Below are 16,135 nucleotides of genomic sequence, written 5' to 3'. Positions count from 1 at the left end.
CTCTCTTGTTTGATTCTGGCAATCAATCGCGGAAGCAACGGGAAGGGTGGAAACACGTAAGCCATCCTGAAGTCCCAAGGTGCTGTCAGAGCATCTATCAGGACTGCTCCTGGATCCCTGGATCTGGACCCGTAACGAGGAAGCTTGGCGTTCTGTCGAGACGCCATGAGATCTATCTCTGGTTTGCCCCAACGTCGAAGTATTTGGGCAAAGACCTCCGGATGAAGTTCCCACTCCCCCGGATGAAAAGTCTGACGACTTAAGAAATCCGCCTCCCAGTTCTCCACTCCCGGGATGTGGATTGCTGACAGGTGGCAAGAGTGAGACTCTGCCCAGAGAATTATCTTTGATACTTCCATCATAGCTAGGGAGCTTCTTGTCCCTCCCTGATGGTTGATGTAAGCTACAGTCGTGATGTTGTCCGACTGAAACCTGATGAACCCCCGAGTTGTCAACTGGGGCCAAGCCAGGAGGGCATTGAGAACTGCTCTCAATTCCAGAATGTTTATTGGCAGGAGACTCTCCTCCTGACTCCATTGTCCCTGAGCCTTCAGAGAATTCCAGACGGCACCCCAACCTAGAAGGCTGGCGTCTGTTGTTACAATTGTCCAGTCTGGTCTGCTGAATGGCATCCCCCTGGACAGATGTGGCCGAGAAAGCCACCATAGAAGAGAATTTCTGGTCTCTTGATCCAGATTCAGAGAAGGGGATAAGTCTGAGTAATCCCCATTCCACTGACTTAGCATGCACAGTTGCAGTGGTCTGAGGTGTAAGCGTGCAAAGGGTACTATGTCCATTGCCGCTACCATTAAGCCGATTCCCTCCATGCATTGAGCCACTGACGGGTGTTGAATGGAATGAAGGGTGCGGCAAGCACTTTGAAGTCTTGTTAGCCTGTCCTCTGTCAGGTAAATCTTCATTTCTACAGAATCTATAAGAGTCCCCAGGAAGGGAACTCTTGTGAGTGGAACGAGTGAACTTTTCTTTTCGTTCACCTTCCATCCATGTGACCTTAGAAATGCCAGCACTAACTCTGTATGAGACTTGGCAGTTTGAAAGCTTGAAGCTTGTATCAGAATGTCGTCTAGGTATGGAGCTACCGAGATTCCCCGCGGTCTTAGTACCGCCAGAAGAGCACCCAGAACCTTTGTGAAGATTCTTGGAGCTGTAGCCAATCCGAATGGAAGAGCCACAAACTGGTAATGCCTGTCTAGGAAGGCAAACCTTAGGTACCGATAATGCTCTTTGTGAATCGGTATGTGAAGGTAAGCATCTTTTAAATCTACAGTGGTCATGTACTGACCCTCTTGGATCATAGGTAAAATTGTCCGAATAGTCTCCATCTTGAACGATGGAACTCTTAGGAATTTGTTTAGGATCTTTAAGTCCAGGATTGGTCTGAAAGTTCCCTCTTTTTTGGGAACCACAAACAGATTTGAGTAAAACCCCTGTCCCTGTTCCAATCGTGGAACTGGATGGATTACTCCCATTAACAAGAGCTCTTGTACGCAGCGTAGAAACGCCTCTTTCTTTGTCTGGATTGTTGACAATCTTGACAGATGAAATCTCTCTCTTGGAGGAGAGTATTTGAAGTCCAGAAGGTATCCCTGAGATATTATCTCTAGCGCCCAGGGATCCTGAACATCTCTTGCCCAAGCCTGGGCGAAGAGAGAAAGTCTGCCCCCCACTAGATCCGATCCCGGATCGGGGGCCCTCAATTCATGCTGTTTTAGGGGCAGCAGCAGGTTTCCTAGTCTGCTTGCCCTTGTTCCAGGACTGGTTAGGTTTCCAGCCTTGTCTGTAGCGAGCAACAGCTCCTTCCTGTTTTGGTGCAGAGGAAGTTGATGCTGCTCCAGCTTTGAAATTACGAAAGGAACGAAAATTAGACTGTCTAGTCTTGGCTTTGTCCTGAGGCAGGGCATGGCCTTTACCTCCTGTAATGTCAGCGATAATCTCTTTCAACCCGGGCCCGAATAAGGTCTGCCCTTTGAAAGGTATATTAAGCAATTTAGACTTAGAAGTAACATCAGCTGACCAGGATTTTAGCCACAGCGCCCTGCGTGCCTGAATGGCGAATCCTGAATTTTTCGCCGTAAGTTTAGTAAGATGTACTACGGCCTCCGAAATGAATGAATTAGCTAGTTTAAGGACTCTAAGCCTGTCCGTAATGTCGTCCAGAGTAGCTGAACCAATGTTCTCTTCCAGAGACTCAATCCAGAATGCCGCTGCAGCCGTGATCGGCGCAATGCATGCAAGGGGTTGCAATATAAAACCTTGTTGAACAAACATTTTCTTAAGGTAACCCTCTAACTTTTTATCCATTGGATCTGAAAAAGCACAGCTATCCTCCACCGGGATAGTGGTACGCTTAGCTAAGGTAGAAACTGCTCCCTCCACCTTAGGGACCGTTTGCCATAAGTCCCTTGTGGTGGCGTCTATTGGAAACATTTTTCTAAATATCGGAGGGGGTGAGAACGGCACACCGGGTCTATCCCACTCCTTAGTAACAATTTCAGTAAGTCTCTTAGGTATAGGAAAAACCTCAGTACTCGTCGGTACCGCAAAATATTTATCCAACCTACACATTTTCTCTGGTATTGCAACTGTGTTACAATCATTCAGAGCCGCTAACACCTCCCCTAGTAATACACGGAGGTTTTCCAGTTTAAATTTAAAATTTGAAATATCTGAATCCAGTCTGTTTGGATCAGAACCGTCACCCACAGAATGAAGTTCTCCGTCCTCATGTTCTGCCACCTGTGACGCAGTGTCTGACATGGCCCTAATATTATCAGCGCACTCTGTTCTCACCCCAGAGTGATCACGCTTACCTCTTAGTTCTGGTAATTTAGCCAAAACCTCAGTCATAACAGTAGCCATATCCTGTAATGTGATTTGTAATGGCCGCCCAGATGTACTCGGCGCTACAATATCACGCACCTCCCTCTGAGCGGGAGATGTAGGTACTGACACGTGAGGCGAGTTAGTCGGCATAACTCTCCCCTCGTTGTTTGGTGAAATTTGTTCAATTTGTACAGATTGACTTTTATTTAAAGTAGCATCAATACAGTTAGTACATAAATTTCTATTGGGCTCCACTTTGGCATTGCAACAAATGACACAGGTATCATCCTCTGAATCAGACATGTCTAACACACTAGCAAATAAACTTGCAACTTGGAAATACAATTCAATTAGAATAATATTAAAACGTACTGTGCCTTTAAGAAGCACAGAAGATCTATGACAGTTGAAAATTAATAAATTGAAACAGTTATAGCCTCAATCCTTGTAAACAACACAACTTTAGCAAAGGTTTAATCCCATTAGCAAAGATAACAAATTCTGAAAGCAGGAAACAAATTACAGAATAAACGTTTTTTATCTCAGTCAAACTATAATTCTCACAGCTCTGCTGAGAGAAATTACCTCCCTAAAAATAAGTTTTGAAGACCCCTGAGCTCTGTAGAGATGAACCGGATCATGCAGGGAATACAATGAGTTGCTGACTGAAATATTTGATGCGTAGTAAAAGCGCCAAAAAAAACGCCCCTCCCCCTCACACACAGCAGTGAGGGAGAACAGAAACTGTCAGAAAAACAGATTAAGCAACTGCCAAGTGGAAAAATAGTGCCCAAACATTTATTCACTCAGTACCTCAGTAAATGAAAACGATTTTACATTCCAGCAAAAACGTTAAACATAATCTCTAGTTATTAAACAGCTTTATGTATTTCTTACAGTGTAATTCTAGTGAAGTACCATTCCCCAGAATACTGAAGTGTAAAGTATACATACATGACATTATATCGGTATGGCAGGATTTTCTCATCAATTCCATTGTCAGAAAATAAAAACTGCTACATACCTCTATGCAGATTCATCTGCCCGCTGTCCCCTGATCTGAAGTTTACCTCTCCTCAGATGGCCGAGAAACAGCAATATGATCTTAACTACTCCGGCTAAAATCATAACAAAAACTCTGGTAGATTCTTCTTCAAACTCTGCCAGAGAGATAATAACACACTCCGGTGCTATTTTAAAATAACAAACTTTTGATTGAAGATATAAAACTAAGTATAATCACCATAGTCCTCTCACACATCCTATCTAGTCGTTGGGTGCAAGAGAATGACTGGGAGTGACGTAGAGGGGAGGAGCTATATGCAGCTCTGCTGGGTGAATCCTCTTGCACTTCCTGTTGGGGAGGAGTAATATCCCAGAAGTAATGATGACCCGTGGACTGATCACACTTAACAGAAGAAAAGGCCCCTCCCCCTCACACACAACAGTGAGAGAGATCAGTAAACTGTCAGAATTAGATCAAGCAACTGCCAAGTGGAAAAATAGTGCCCAAACATTTTATTCACCCAGTACCTCAGAAAATGAAAACGATTTTACATTCTAGCAAAAACGTTTAACATAAATTAAGAGTTATTAAAAAGCCTGTTGCTTGCAAATAGGCTAAAGTCTTATATACACAGAGTAATTCCAGTGCAGTACCATTCCCCAGAATACTCAAATGAAAAATATACATACATGATATTATATCGGTATGGCAGGATTTTCTCATCAATTCCATTGTCAGAAAATAAAAGCTGCTACATACCTCTTTGCAGATTAATCTGCCCGCTGTCCCCTGATCTGAAGTTTACCTCTCCTCAGATGGCCGAGAAACAGCAATATGATCTTAACTACTCCGGCTAAAATCATAGTAAAAACTCTGGTAGATTCTTCTTCAAATTCTACCAGAGAAGGAATAACACACTCCGGTGCTATTAAAAAAATAACAAACTTTTGATTGAAGAAATAAAACTAAATAAAAGCACCATAGTCTTCTCACACATCCTATCTAGTCGTTGGGTGCAAGAGAATGACTGGGAGTGACGTAGAGGGGAGGAGCTATATGCAGCTCTGCTGGGTGAATCCTCTTGCACTTCCTGTTGGGGAGGAGTAATATCCCAGAAGTAATGATGACCCGTGGACTGATCACACTTAACAGAAGAAATAATGGTGGCCACACAAAATATTGAAACTTTGGGCCCAATTTGGACATTTCCACTTAGGGGTGTACTCACTTTTGTTGCCAACGGTTTAGACATTAATGGCTGTGTTTTGAGGGGACAGCACATTTTCACTGTTATACAGGCTGTACACTCACTACAATGTAAAGTGTCATTTCTTCAGTGTTGTCACATGAAAAGATGTAATAAAATATTTACAAAAATAATTATGCTATTATATTACAATCATATTACTAAATTTACAAGTTACAAATCCTCAGAATTTCTCCATGGGCCATCCATTTATAAGCTCTGTCTTCTAAATCTTATAGTTTTTGTACTTAATGTGTCACTCACTATGACAAACACATTATGATGTTGTCAGCTCATATAATTAGTGATTCACATTTATCTCCTGTGTGAAAACGCACATGCTCCTTCATGTGCAGTGACTGCAGTACAGTCTGGCTGTAGGGATTGCCAATGCCATAACCAGGGCAGGTTCCAACTTCCAATGTTTTGTATTGTATTCTCTGAGTCTGTTTTAATTTTGCAATCTTTACTGTACTATGCTGCTGCTATTAGTTGATGCATGGATGTTAAAAACAGGTTGCACGATTTACCTTGTCAATGCCACAGCCCTCATGTTTTCCTGGATAGTCACTCAGCTAAATGACTAACACATGAAGCAGTGTGCATTGTACTGCCTTTACTACACTTAGAAACACAAATCATCAGTCAGTCAAAACAATCAATCAACCAGTCAGCCAAAAATATAGTCAGCAGCTTTCAGGTTTCTACATGCATACACTGCTTCATTTGTTACTCTTACCACAGCTAGACTGACTGCCCAAGAAAACATGAACAATGTGGTAATAACTGGCCAGCTAATTCCATTTCAATTAGCTTTGTGTGTCTTGAGTTCACTTGTTTGTAATATTATAGTTAGAGTACAAGTACATAACTGTTCTTAGTTTTCAGTTATGTACTACAGAATAGCTGTGTGATGTAATATGACAGGCAGTGCAGGATGTCAGGATTGACCTTGTCAGTGCAGCATCCCTCATGTTTTCCTAGACACTTGGACAGTCACTTTGCTGCATGTGCGGGCGTTGTACTACCTTTACTGTAGTGTATTACTTGTACACAAATCATAATGCTGTAAATTCAGCACTGTTGAGGTTTCTCAGTGTATACACTGCTTCATATGTTACTCATACCACAGCTAGACTGACTGTATGACTGCCCAAGAAAACAAAGGACAATGTGGTAAGAACTGGCCAGCTAATTTAAATTAGCTGTGTGTATAACTTATTGTACTCAGTCTCTAACTATAACTGTTCTACTTAGTCTTCTGTACTACAGCTATAGCTGTAAAAATTAATGTAATATGACAGGCTGCCAGGATTGATCTCGTCAATGCCACATCCCCCATGTTTTCATGGACAGTCACTCAGCTAAATAACTACCACACGCAGCAGTGTGCATTGTACTACCTTTACTGCAGTGTAGAGTACTTAGGAACACAACACAAAACATGCTGCTGAAACTGTGGACAGACAGTCAGCACTTTTCAGGTTTCTCCATGCATAGTACTGCTTCTGTTACTAATAACAAAGCTAGACTGAATGCCCAAGAAAACAAAAAGGACAATGTGGTAAGAAATGGCCATCTAATTGTGTTGAGTTCAGTTTGTATTATGTATTGTACTATAACTGTTCTACTTCTCTGTAAGATTCTGTAGTGTTAAATAAACGTTTTATTGAAAAATTATGGTGTTCTAGAAAAAAAAACTTCTAAAATTGCCCAGCCCTATTAGTGATGCACATTCACAGACCACTGAAATTACCAGGCTTACAATATCAATACCTTTTGGTTAGCATGCACAATACAGAGCAGAAGCTGTACTGCTTTATATTATTCCTTATACATGTGTTACGGAACTTTTAAAACTATGTGGGGGAAAATATACAAATATGTGAAGCTCCTGGTATACATTGTGCACAATAAACATAAAATGCACAATACACAGTTGTCAAAAAGCGAAATCACTAAGCTGTCAACATCTACTACTTATTTCACAAGATGCAAGAATACATGAGCTCCAAATAGCAGCGTTCAGTATGAAAATTCAGAGTTTCACCAGCTGGCCCCTGTATGGGATTAAAACAAAATAGCTACTTTGAAGAGCAATGCAGCCACCGAAGAAAAAAACAGTAGCAGGGCGAGTAGTAGAGCTGTTGTAGTTACTACACTGCCTCATAAGCAGTCCAAGCTCAGGATACATCTGCCATACATGGTACAAGCGCCTGTCCTAAAGGGACAGCATACACCAATTTTTATATAAAACTGCATGTAATAGACACTACTATAAAGAATAATATGCACAAATCCAATACAAAACCTTTCAAAATCGTACTTCGAAGCTCCCAGTTTAGCATTGTTGATGAGGTTAAAGGGACATGCCACCCACATTTTCTCTTTTATGATTTAGAAAGAGAATGCAATTTTAAACATCTTTCTAATTTACTTATATTATCTAATTTGTTTTATTCTCTTGATATTCTTTGATGAAAAGCATATCTAGATATGCTCACTAGCTGCCGATTGGCTCACCATGTGCATTGCTTTTTCTTCAAATAAGGATATTTAACAAATGAAGCAAAATAAATTATGGAAGTAAATTGTAATGTTGTTTAAATTTCTATTCTCTATCTGAATAATGAAAGAAAGATTTTGGGTTTAGTGGCCCTTTAAGCTGGAAGACCCACTGAAAGGGGCTGAGTAAACAAAAAGAGCAGACACCCCCACCCCCTCTATATGAAAAGTCAGAACATAAACAGGAGCCTGCAGGAGTCTGTAAACTCTTGTATACATCTGACAGTGTGGTTTGGTTAGGAGTCAGAAAATTACCACAAAAGTTCTTAAACAAAACTTAAAAAAAAAAAACAAAAACAAAAAAACAACACACTACCAGATGGGCTATATAAACGGATCTACAAAACATGTATGCAAAGAAAAAAACTAGTGTACAATGTCCCTTTAAGTGCCAAATGAAATGCACCCTACCATGTACAGCAGCTGTGTCCTATGCTCTGACAGCCAGTCACACTGATTGTATACTTTAGTGATTGCCCATGCTGGTATCTATGCTGTATTTAGATACCTGAGGAATGAGGTAGTCAAGTGATCCCCAATAAAGTGCCCCATGTTTATTTGATCACTGACAGCCCAAACTCACAGACAAAATATGGGGCTGTATTTATGCAGTAGAGAGATGCTGAACCTATTTCCTCATATAATCAATATATAGAACCATACAAATCCTGAATATACACTATATGCAATAATCAGGGAGGTGGGGTGGGGGTGCCACGAGAACATATATAAATATATAGTTAAGTAAAGCTAAGAAAACGACAAATCTCAGGCAGTCACTTATAAGTGGATGGATGAGGGGAGGCTCAATATTAAAAAACATAGCTTTTAATACCATAAACTAAAAAGTGTAAACAAAACACCACATAAACTCATTTAAAAGAAAGCTACAGATTCGTTCTCTTGTCATCTTTATTTGAAAAAGGCATCTAGGCTTTTTTTGGTTCAGACCTCTGGACAGCACTTTATTGGTGGATGAATTTATCCACCAATCAGCAAGAACCACCCAGGTTGTTCACCAAAAATGGGCCGGCATCTAAACTTATATTCTTGCATTTCAAATAAAGATACCAAGAGAATGAACAACAACATTTGACAATAGGAGTAAATTAGAAAGTTGCTTAAAATGTCATGCTCTATCTGAATCACAAAAGAAAAAAAAATTGTGTTCAGTGTCCCTTTAATAACCTAATCAAAATAAATTAGTTAAAATACAAGAAGGCAGCGACTTAGGAGTTAAAGGACAGAGAGGCCCATCGTGTGGCACCAAGCAACATGCAAAACGTTCCCTAGAGTCAAATTACTCTGTTTTGATGAATTCCACAGTCAGTGGACAATCAAGGGGCTTAACACAATACTGACACTCAGGGTGCACACACAATATTTGAAAAAGGTCCAGGGTATTATCCTCAATATCCCAAGTTCAAAATCGATATAATTACCAAATAAATACCTTCTAATATAGTAGTTCGCCTGTCTGAGCAACTGGTTATGGATGTTATTGTGACTACTATATTACAAGGTATTAATTTGGTAATTGTATTGATTTTGAACTTAGGATATTGAGGGTGATGCCCTGGACCTTTTTCAAATAACTGTGTGTGCACCCTAAGCGTCAGTATTGTGTTAAGCCCCTTGATTGTCCACTGACTAAAGGGAATGTTTTGCATGTCGCTTGGCGCCACACAATGGGCCTCTCTGTCCTTTAACTCTTAAGTCGCTGCCTTCTTGTATTTGAACAAATTATTTTGATTAGAATATTAACCTTTCGGATCCCTATCACTCAGACAGTGCTACTATGTAGCTTTCTTTTAAATGATTTTATGTGTTTTGTTTACACTTTTTAATTTATGGTATTAAAAGCTATGTTTTAATATTGAGCCTCCCCTCATCCATCCCCTTATAATTGTGTGCCTGAGATTTATATGTCTCTTACCTTTACTTAAAGGGACACTAAAACCACATTTTTTTCCCTTTCGCGATTCAGATAGAGTATGCAATTTTAAGCTACTTTCTAATTTACTCCTATTATCAAATTTTCTTAATTCTCTTGGTATCTTTATTTGAAATGCAAGAATGTAAGTTTAAAAAAAAACACTACATTAATATCTAAATATCCAGCTCAAGGGGGCGCTAATGTAAAGGATGGCAAAGAATAAATTCACTAGTACATACAATATTCACAATGAGGTAGTTATCAATCCATATATAACATTAGTATGTGATGGATGTGTACAAAATTTGTATTAGTGCCTTAACCAAGTCCTTTAGATTCGTCAGGATCCGGATGTGGGGGAACATCCAAAAGGGTTTATTCACTATGAAAAAAAAGTTGCAGGCGTGCAGAGTGCAGGCAGCTCCTCTCATATACGACAATAGAGTGTACGTTTAGATGCCGGCCCATTTTTGGTGAATAACCTGGGTTATTCTTGCTGACTGGTGGATAAATTCATCCACCAATAAACAAGTGCTGTCCAGAGTACTGAACAAAAAAAGCTTAGATGCCTTCTTTTCCAAATAAAGATAGCAAGTGAACTTAGAAAAATTGATAATAGGAGCAAATTAGAAAGTTGCTTAAAATTACATGCTCTATCTGAATAACGGAAGAAAAAATTTGGGTTCAGTGTCCCTTTTAAGAATATGGGGCTGATCAGCACTGTCATAGAGGTTTTTCACCTACATCTTTGGCCAAGCATTACATTTGAAAAGACTAATGCCCATGTGAAGTATTTTATCTCACTATTTCAATGCTAATAAGGATGTCTTGTTTTAATTTTATTCTATTTATTTTACTTTGTTCTTTTGTCCATATATTAGAGTGGTCTGTTTTATCGAATGTGTTTTTATCCCCCCATTTTAATTTGTTTTTTTAGTAAGGTGATTTGTGATGCTGTATCTCACAGTGGAACACTTCCACGCAGCTGTGGTGTAGGGCAGGTACAAATCTCTTAAAATAACACAATTTACAAGTTGTAATGTTACAACAAGCTTTCTTCTGTGAAATTTTAGCTTCTCAAATGGGTTTTATTTAATCTAGGACGTTGTTGTTAGACTCCTAATGAATGGTAAACTCCTCAACATACTTCCTTTCAAAGGATTAGAAAGATCATGGGTTTTCAAATCATGCAGTGTCCTCAACAGGACCTTTTTAGTATTGCACACATTTGCCAATATTCAAAAAGTTCAATTTGTATTGCACAAATAATCATTAAAGTGAAGGTCAAGTCCGGGGTTGTGTTTATAATTTTTCAATAAGTTAGCTATAATTAATATGAGGTTCATTCATCAAATCATAGAAAAATGCAATAAAAAGTTTTATTTTTTACGATCTGAATGCGCTCCGTTTCAGCATTACAATCCGCCCGTCACAGTGCCTTTATTGATTGACAGTTTTTCTCTCCAATGTTTGGTTTACCCCCGTGGCGTCCAGCCCCTTTTCTGTTTCGTCATTGAAACAATATGCGCATGCGTGCAATTAAACAGCGCGTCATCATCTGCATGCTCGTTCAGGTTACGCGCATGCGTTCTCCACTGTCATATTTTTTGATGCATTGAATCGGCAGCATCTGTCTCCCGCATCCTAACAAACTAGCAGCGATCTCATCTAACCCACGAATTTGTTGTATTGCATACAAAGTTACGGCCGTAAATGAAACGCATGCGCATTTAGAAACAACACATGGGTGCACGAGCGTAGTCCGCTTGAAAGAAAGAATGCAACTGAATAAGGAAGTGCTGTATGGGCGGAGATTAGAGCGATAACGGAGGTACATTATAATAACTGTTTATTTGCAACGGATGCGTTATTTAGAGATATAAAGTGAGCGACTAAAGTGTTTATACTATAAGCTTCAAAATAATGTATTATGGAACCCAAAAATTGACCTTCACTTTAAATACATTTATGTTAAATGTATCGATTTGTGCTTTGGATAGCAGAAAATTATTAGAAATTATTACACTGACCCCATACAGTCTGCAACATTTTTTGTTGAGAACATTGCATCTCATCAAATTAAAGGCACAGTAAAGTCAAAATTAAACTTTCATGATTAAAGTGAAGGTCAATTTTCATCAATGAGTGCCCGGTTTTTAAAAATACTTTTCATTGATGAAAATTAACATTGCACTGGATTTGAAGAAATACTTACCTTTTACTCCTGCAAAGCTGGATCGACGATCCCCCTTCTTCCTGCTGTAGACAACAGCAATGACGAAACTGGCTTCCTCCAATCACAGCCAGGCATCACAAGCTGGACGCTCTGGGGTGCAAGCCATGATTGGAGGAAGCCGGTTTTCGTCATTTCTGACGTCAGTACAGAGGAACTGAGGCTGAGATCGGCGATCCGGTTTTGCACGAGTAAAAGGTAAGTATTTCTTCAAATCCAGTGCAATGTTAATTTTTATCAATGAAAGTGCCTCTGTTTTTAAAAGTATTTTAAAAAACCGGGCACTCATTGCTAAAAATTGACCTTCACTTTAAGACAGACAGAGCATATCATTTAAAAAAAAACAACAGTTTACTTTTATTATATTACTTGCTTTATTATCTTATTATCCTTTATTGAACATTATGCTTAGGTGGGCTCCTGAGCAGCAAAACATTATGGGGAACTAACTGGTTATTAGTGTCTGCACACAAATGTCTCCTGTCATTGGCTCACCAGATGTGTTTAGATGGTTCCCAGTAGTGCATTGCTGCTCCTTCAAAAGGATACCACAATAACTTTTTTTTTATATTAAAAAAAAAAAGTAAAATTGTAAAGTTGTTAAAAACGGCATGCACTATCTAAATCATAAAAGAAACATCTTTTATTTTATACACAAATGTTCTTGCTGTAGAACTGTGATCACAAATGTTAAGAGAACTTGTAGCAGGACTTGTCACAACATGTACTGGGACTATTCAAGCATACCGAAAGGCAACCCAAAATAGGTCTCATTTAGATAGAGTAAACAACTATCCAGTTTTCTTCTATTCTCTAGTTTGCCTAGTTCCCTTGGTATCTGAAAAGGATACTTAGGTAGGCACTGGAGCTGAGAGCTAGCGGCTGATGGGTGGCTGCAGATGTATGACTACTGCCATTGGCTCCCAGTAAGTAGTACATGACTGCTCCTTCAATAAAGGATACCAAAAGAATGAAGCTAAATTGATAATAGAAGTAAACTGGAAAGTAACATAAAAATGTATGCTCGATCCGAATTATAAAAGAAAAATGTTGGGGTTTCATGTTCCTTTAACTGCTGTATTAAAAGGGACATTGCTGGTCTTTTATAGGCATGGTTGAAGATATAAACCAAAACTAATTCAACAGTATCAGTTGTGTACTGTTTTTCTAAATTAAGGTTTTCACTAGATGTAAAAAGGACAGCTCCTGCAGTCATATTTGTAGAGAAAGCACAAATATATTGGTCCATGCAAGTCAGAATTAAAAAATAAATAGAATACATCTTGAAATACCTTATTTTAGACTTACTGAAAAAATATTGCAATGGGATATTAAACCTGATACTATTGTGACTGATGTAATGACCACATAGCATAACCAAGTCCTTACACAAACAGGCATTTTCTGAAGATGTAGCCTTACTACATGGTAAGAACCTGCACAGTATAGTCGCCATTCTCTTCATTACTGAGCGCACATGCACAGACACTTATAGGCATGAGTGCAAAACTGCAATGTAGTTTAAAAATAGAACACCACACATTGTTTCTTTCAAACATAACGATAAGAAAAAAATCATATTGGCTTCTGTTTTTTTATACATTTGTTATTAATCGCCGCCCCTTGGTTGCCAAAGCCTTCTACAATTACTCTATAATTCGTATCCATCACTGGCAGCAAATAAAAATAGATACACGCAGACACATGACAAAAGTGTTACAGTAACCAGTACATGGGGTTGGTTTGTACTAATGGCTGTGAGTGCTATCAGGTCCACAGAATCCAAGGTCATACATATGTTTACAACAAAATATATCTACCAACCAAACTGCTGACATTGTAATTCAAATTTACAGAACGCTGAACTATTTTACTAAGAAGGAAAAAAAAAACACACACAGAAGACGGTTAACATTTCATGTCAGTACCATAAATATTGGATAAGATTATAAACATTACATTTACGGGGATAGCAGAGCTCTCCTCACCTCAACCTAGAACGTACACTGCATGCTATTACACAAGAGCCGTCTCAGCTGACGAGTAAATACATATCCCTCCCCGAACAGCTTCCGTTTCACTCGCACTCCAAACCCCGACACTCAAAATGTCTAGAAACAATAATGATGAAGCTACTAGAACACTATGTAGATTGAAACCTTCCGCCCTTATGGATCAGCAAATCAGAAAAAGCAAAGGAAATAAGGAATGATGTTCACCAATAATTTAAGAGATTGAGTACTATGCCTGTTCGCATAGGTTGGAAGGCTGCCGGTTTTAAAAAGTTCCCTCTGTTGATTGGTTAACGCTATAACGCAAGAAATTCATCGGCCTGTGATTGTACCACTTGTTTTCACGTCATCATGACTCCCCGACCTGCCTCTTCCTCAGCATTTAGACCACACCCACAAGCTTGCTGGCGGGGCTTTTAAATGTTCTGGGAAAAGATGGCTCGGTTTAGCTCTTACGTGAGCCATGCAGCGGTAATGACATTTATGTTGTTAGGGCTGAGTGTAACGTTTTATTTACATTTATTAGCTGTATTGTATAGCTGTGGTGTTGAGAGAAAATATATTTTGTAGCATGTGTGGTCCACAGTCTGCTGCCTATCCTGGAATTGGTAGGTTCTCTGTGGCAGTTTTTCCAATTTTCTCGGAGAATGTGACAGACCGTGGGGAAGGTTTAGTAGTTCCTGGTGCCTGCAATGCTGGTGACAGATTCATATGTGGAATGACATAGTGCTAAGTAAAGAGGGGTCATCAGGAACCACTCTCATCGTGTGTGGAAGAGAATGTGGATGGAGTACATCATTAGCAGATGACTTGCTGGGGATGAAACGCAAGAGAATCCATACAAAGTGCTTGGGGCCGAGCAACATATGCCCTAAAGAGAATGGGAGAGACAGACGCTACTAGGTGCAGAGTGTGCACGTTTACAATACGCTGTATATACATTTGTGCAGAAGTTTGAGTTGTTGCAATAATCTTTTGTTTAATCACTAAACTTTTTTTTTTACATCAGACATTTGTGGTGGTGCAGCAAGAAAGTAATTGAATGCTGAAGGGACAGTTATTATTTAAAAAGATAGATAATACCTTTATTACCCATTCCACAGTTCTGCCTGACTAACACTGTTCTTCTAATATACCTTTTACCTCTGATTACCTGTATCCAAGCCTCTGCAGACTGCCCCTTATCTCAGTGCTTTTTACATTCTTGGATTTTAGCCAATCAGTGCTGGTACTTGCATAACCATTATCTTCCACGGGCATGAGCACAATGTCTATATGGCACATAAACTTACATTGACTTTTGTGCATTATTTTAAGTTAATAAAAAGCCCTGAAATAGGAGGCAGCCCGCTGTGGCTTAAATAGGTAAACCCCAGCGCTATGGAATTTGGTGGTAATATACAAATAAATAATAAAGTATATTAATATATCAATGTTGGTTATGCAAAGCTGGGGAATGGGTGGTAAAGGCATACTTTTTAAACAATAAAATAAATCAAGTAGACTGTCCCTTTAAAAAGGAATTCCATAGTAAGAATGCAAATTCATTACTTGGAATTCTTTTAAAAATAAACTTTGTGTTAACCACATAATCCTACATGCTCCTGTGCTGCATGGGAAGTTGATATCTCCTGTGAACAAATCCTTATCATGCATATGTATGTATTTAGGAGGATGTTGCTTCTAACTGCAGAAGTGGCATGGGATGTTCTGGATGCATGTTTGCTTATATAACCCATTTGCAGTGTTTATTTAAAAAAGATGTTCTAATGAAATAACATTATATCCTAGCATACAATTTAAATGCTTTAACTTGCAAATGGAAATTGTCCAAAATGTAACAATCTTGAGCTATAATGTTAAGCACACATTTACTGGTAGACTAAAATAATCCATATGGGATTACAGGACACCAGTAAACAAGCATGTTTTGTTTTTCTTTTAAAATCATTGCCTATGTATAGGAAAGAGTAGGAGATGAACAGTTGTGTGTTGCATGCATTAAGATTATTGTGTAAGTTCTTCTAGAGAAAATTCCATAGACTTGAAAGAAACTGGCTTTTAGTTGGCAACCCATGTCCTTTTAATGCAGTTTTTCAACCAGTGTGCCGTGAGAGATCCTCAGGTGTGCCACGGCAGACTGACAACAGTGTGACATATTTTTTAAACTTTGCTTGTTTTTTACTCCCAGTGCAGGGGTAGTTTGTAGGAGGCATGGCATAACAGCACAATACATACAGTATGTGTGTGTTTGTGTGTATGTGTATATATATATATATGCTGTATTAGGCTA

General features: G+C 39.0%; 2 protein-coding genes across 3 annotated transcripts in view; one reads left to right on the top strand and one right to left on the bottom strand.

Moving 5' to 3' along the window:
* Positions 1 to 13,925, bottom strand: part of LOC128664425 (M-phase inducer phosphatase 1-B-like) — a 346,009-nt gene extending 332,084 nt beyond the window's left edge. The window contains exon 1 of the mRNA XM_053719256.1: positions 13,819 to 13,925. The gene's annotated coding sequence lies outside the window, so the exon portion shown is untranslated. The remainder of the gene's footprint in view (positions 1 to 13,818) is intronic.
* A 283-nt stretch (positions 13,926 to 14,208) lies between these two features.
* LOC128665069 (oocyte-specific histone RNA stem-loop-binding protein 2) overlaps positions 14,209 to 16,135 on the top strand; it is a 54,335-nt gene continuing 52,408 nt past the window's right edge. For both annotated transcript variants that reach the window (XM_053719821.1, XM_053719820.1), the window contains exon 1: positions 14,209 to 14,313. In XM_053719821.1, the coding sequence (XP_053575796.1) occupies positions 14,306 to 14,313 (8 nt within the window). In that variant the 5' untranslated portion in view covers positions 14,209 to 14,305. The remainder of the gene's footprint in view (positions 14,314 to 16,135) is intronic.

Source organism: Bombina bombina, chromosome 6 (genome assembly GCF_027579735.1).
Source record: "Bombina bombina isolate aBomBom1 chromosome 6, aBomBom1.pri, whole genome shotgun sequence".
NCBI classification, from domain to species: domain Eukaryota; kingdom Metazoa; phylum Chordata; class Amphibia; order Anura; family Bombinatoridae; genus Bombina; species Bombina bombina.
The sequence above is the reverse complement of the archived record's forward strand: the minus strand, read 5'-3'. Positions and strand labels throughout refer to the sequence as shown.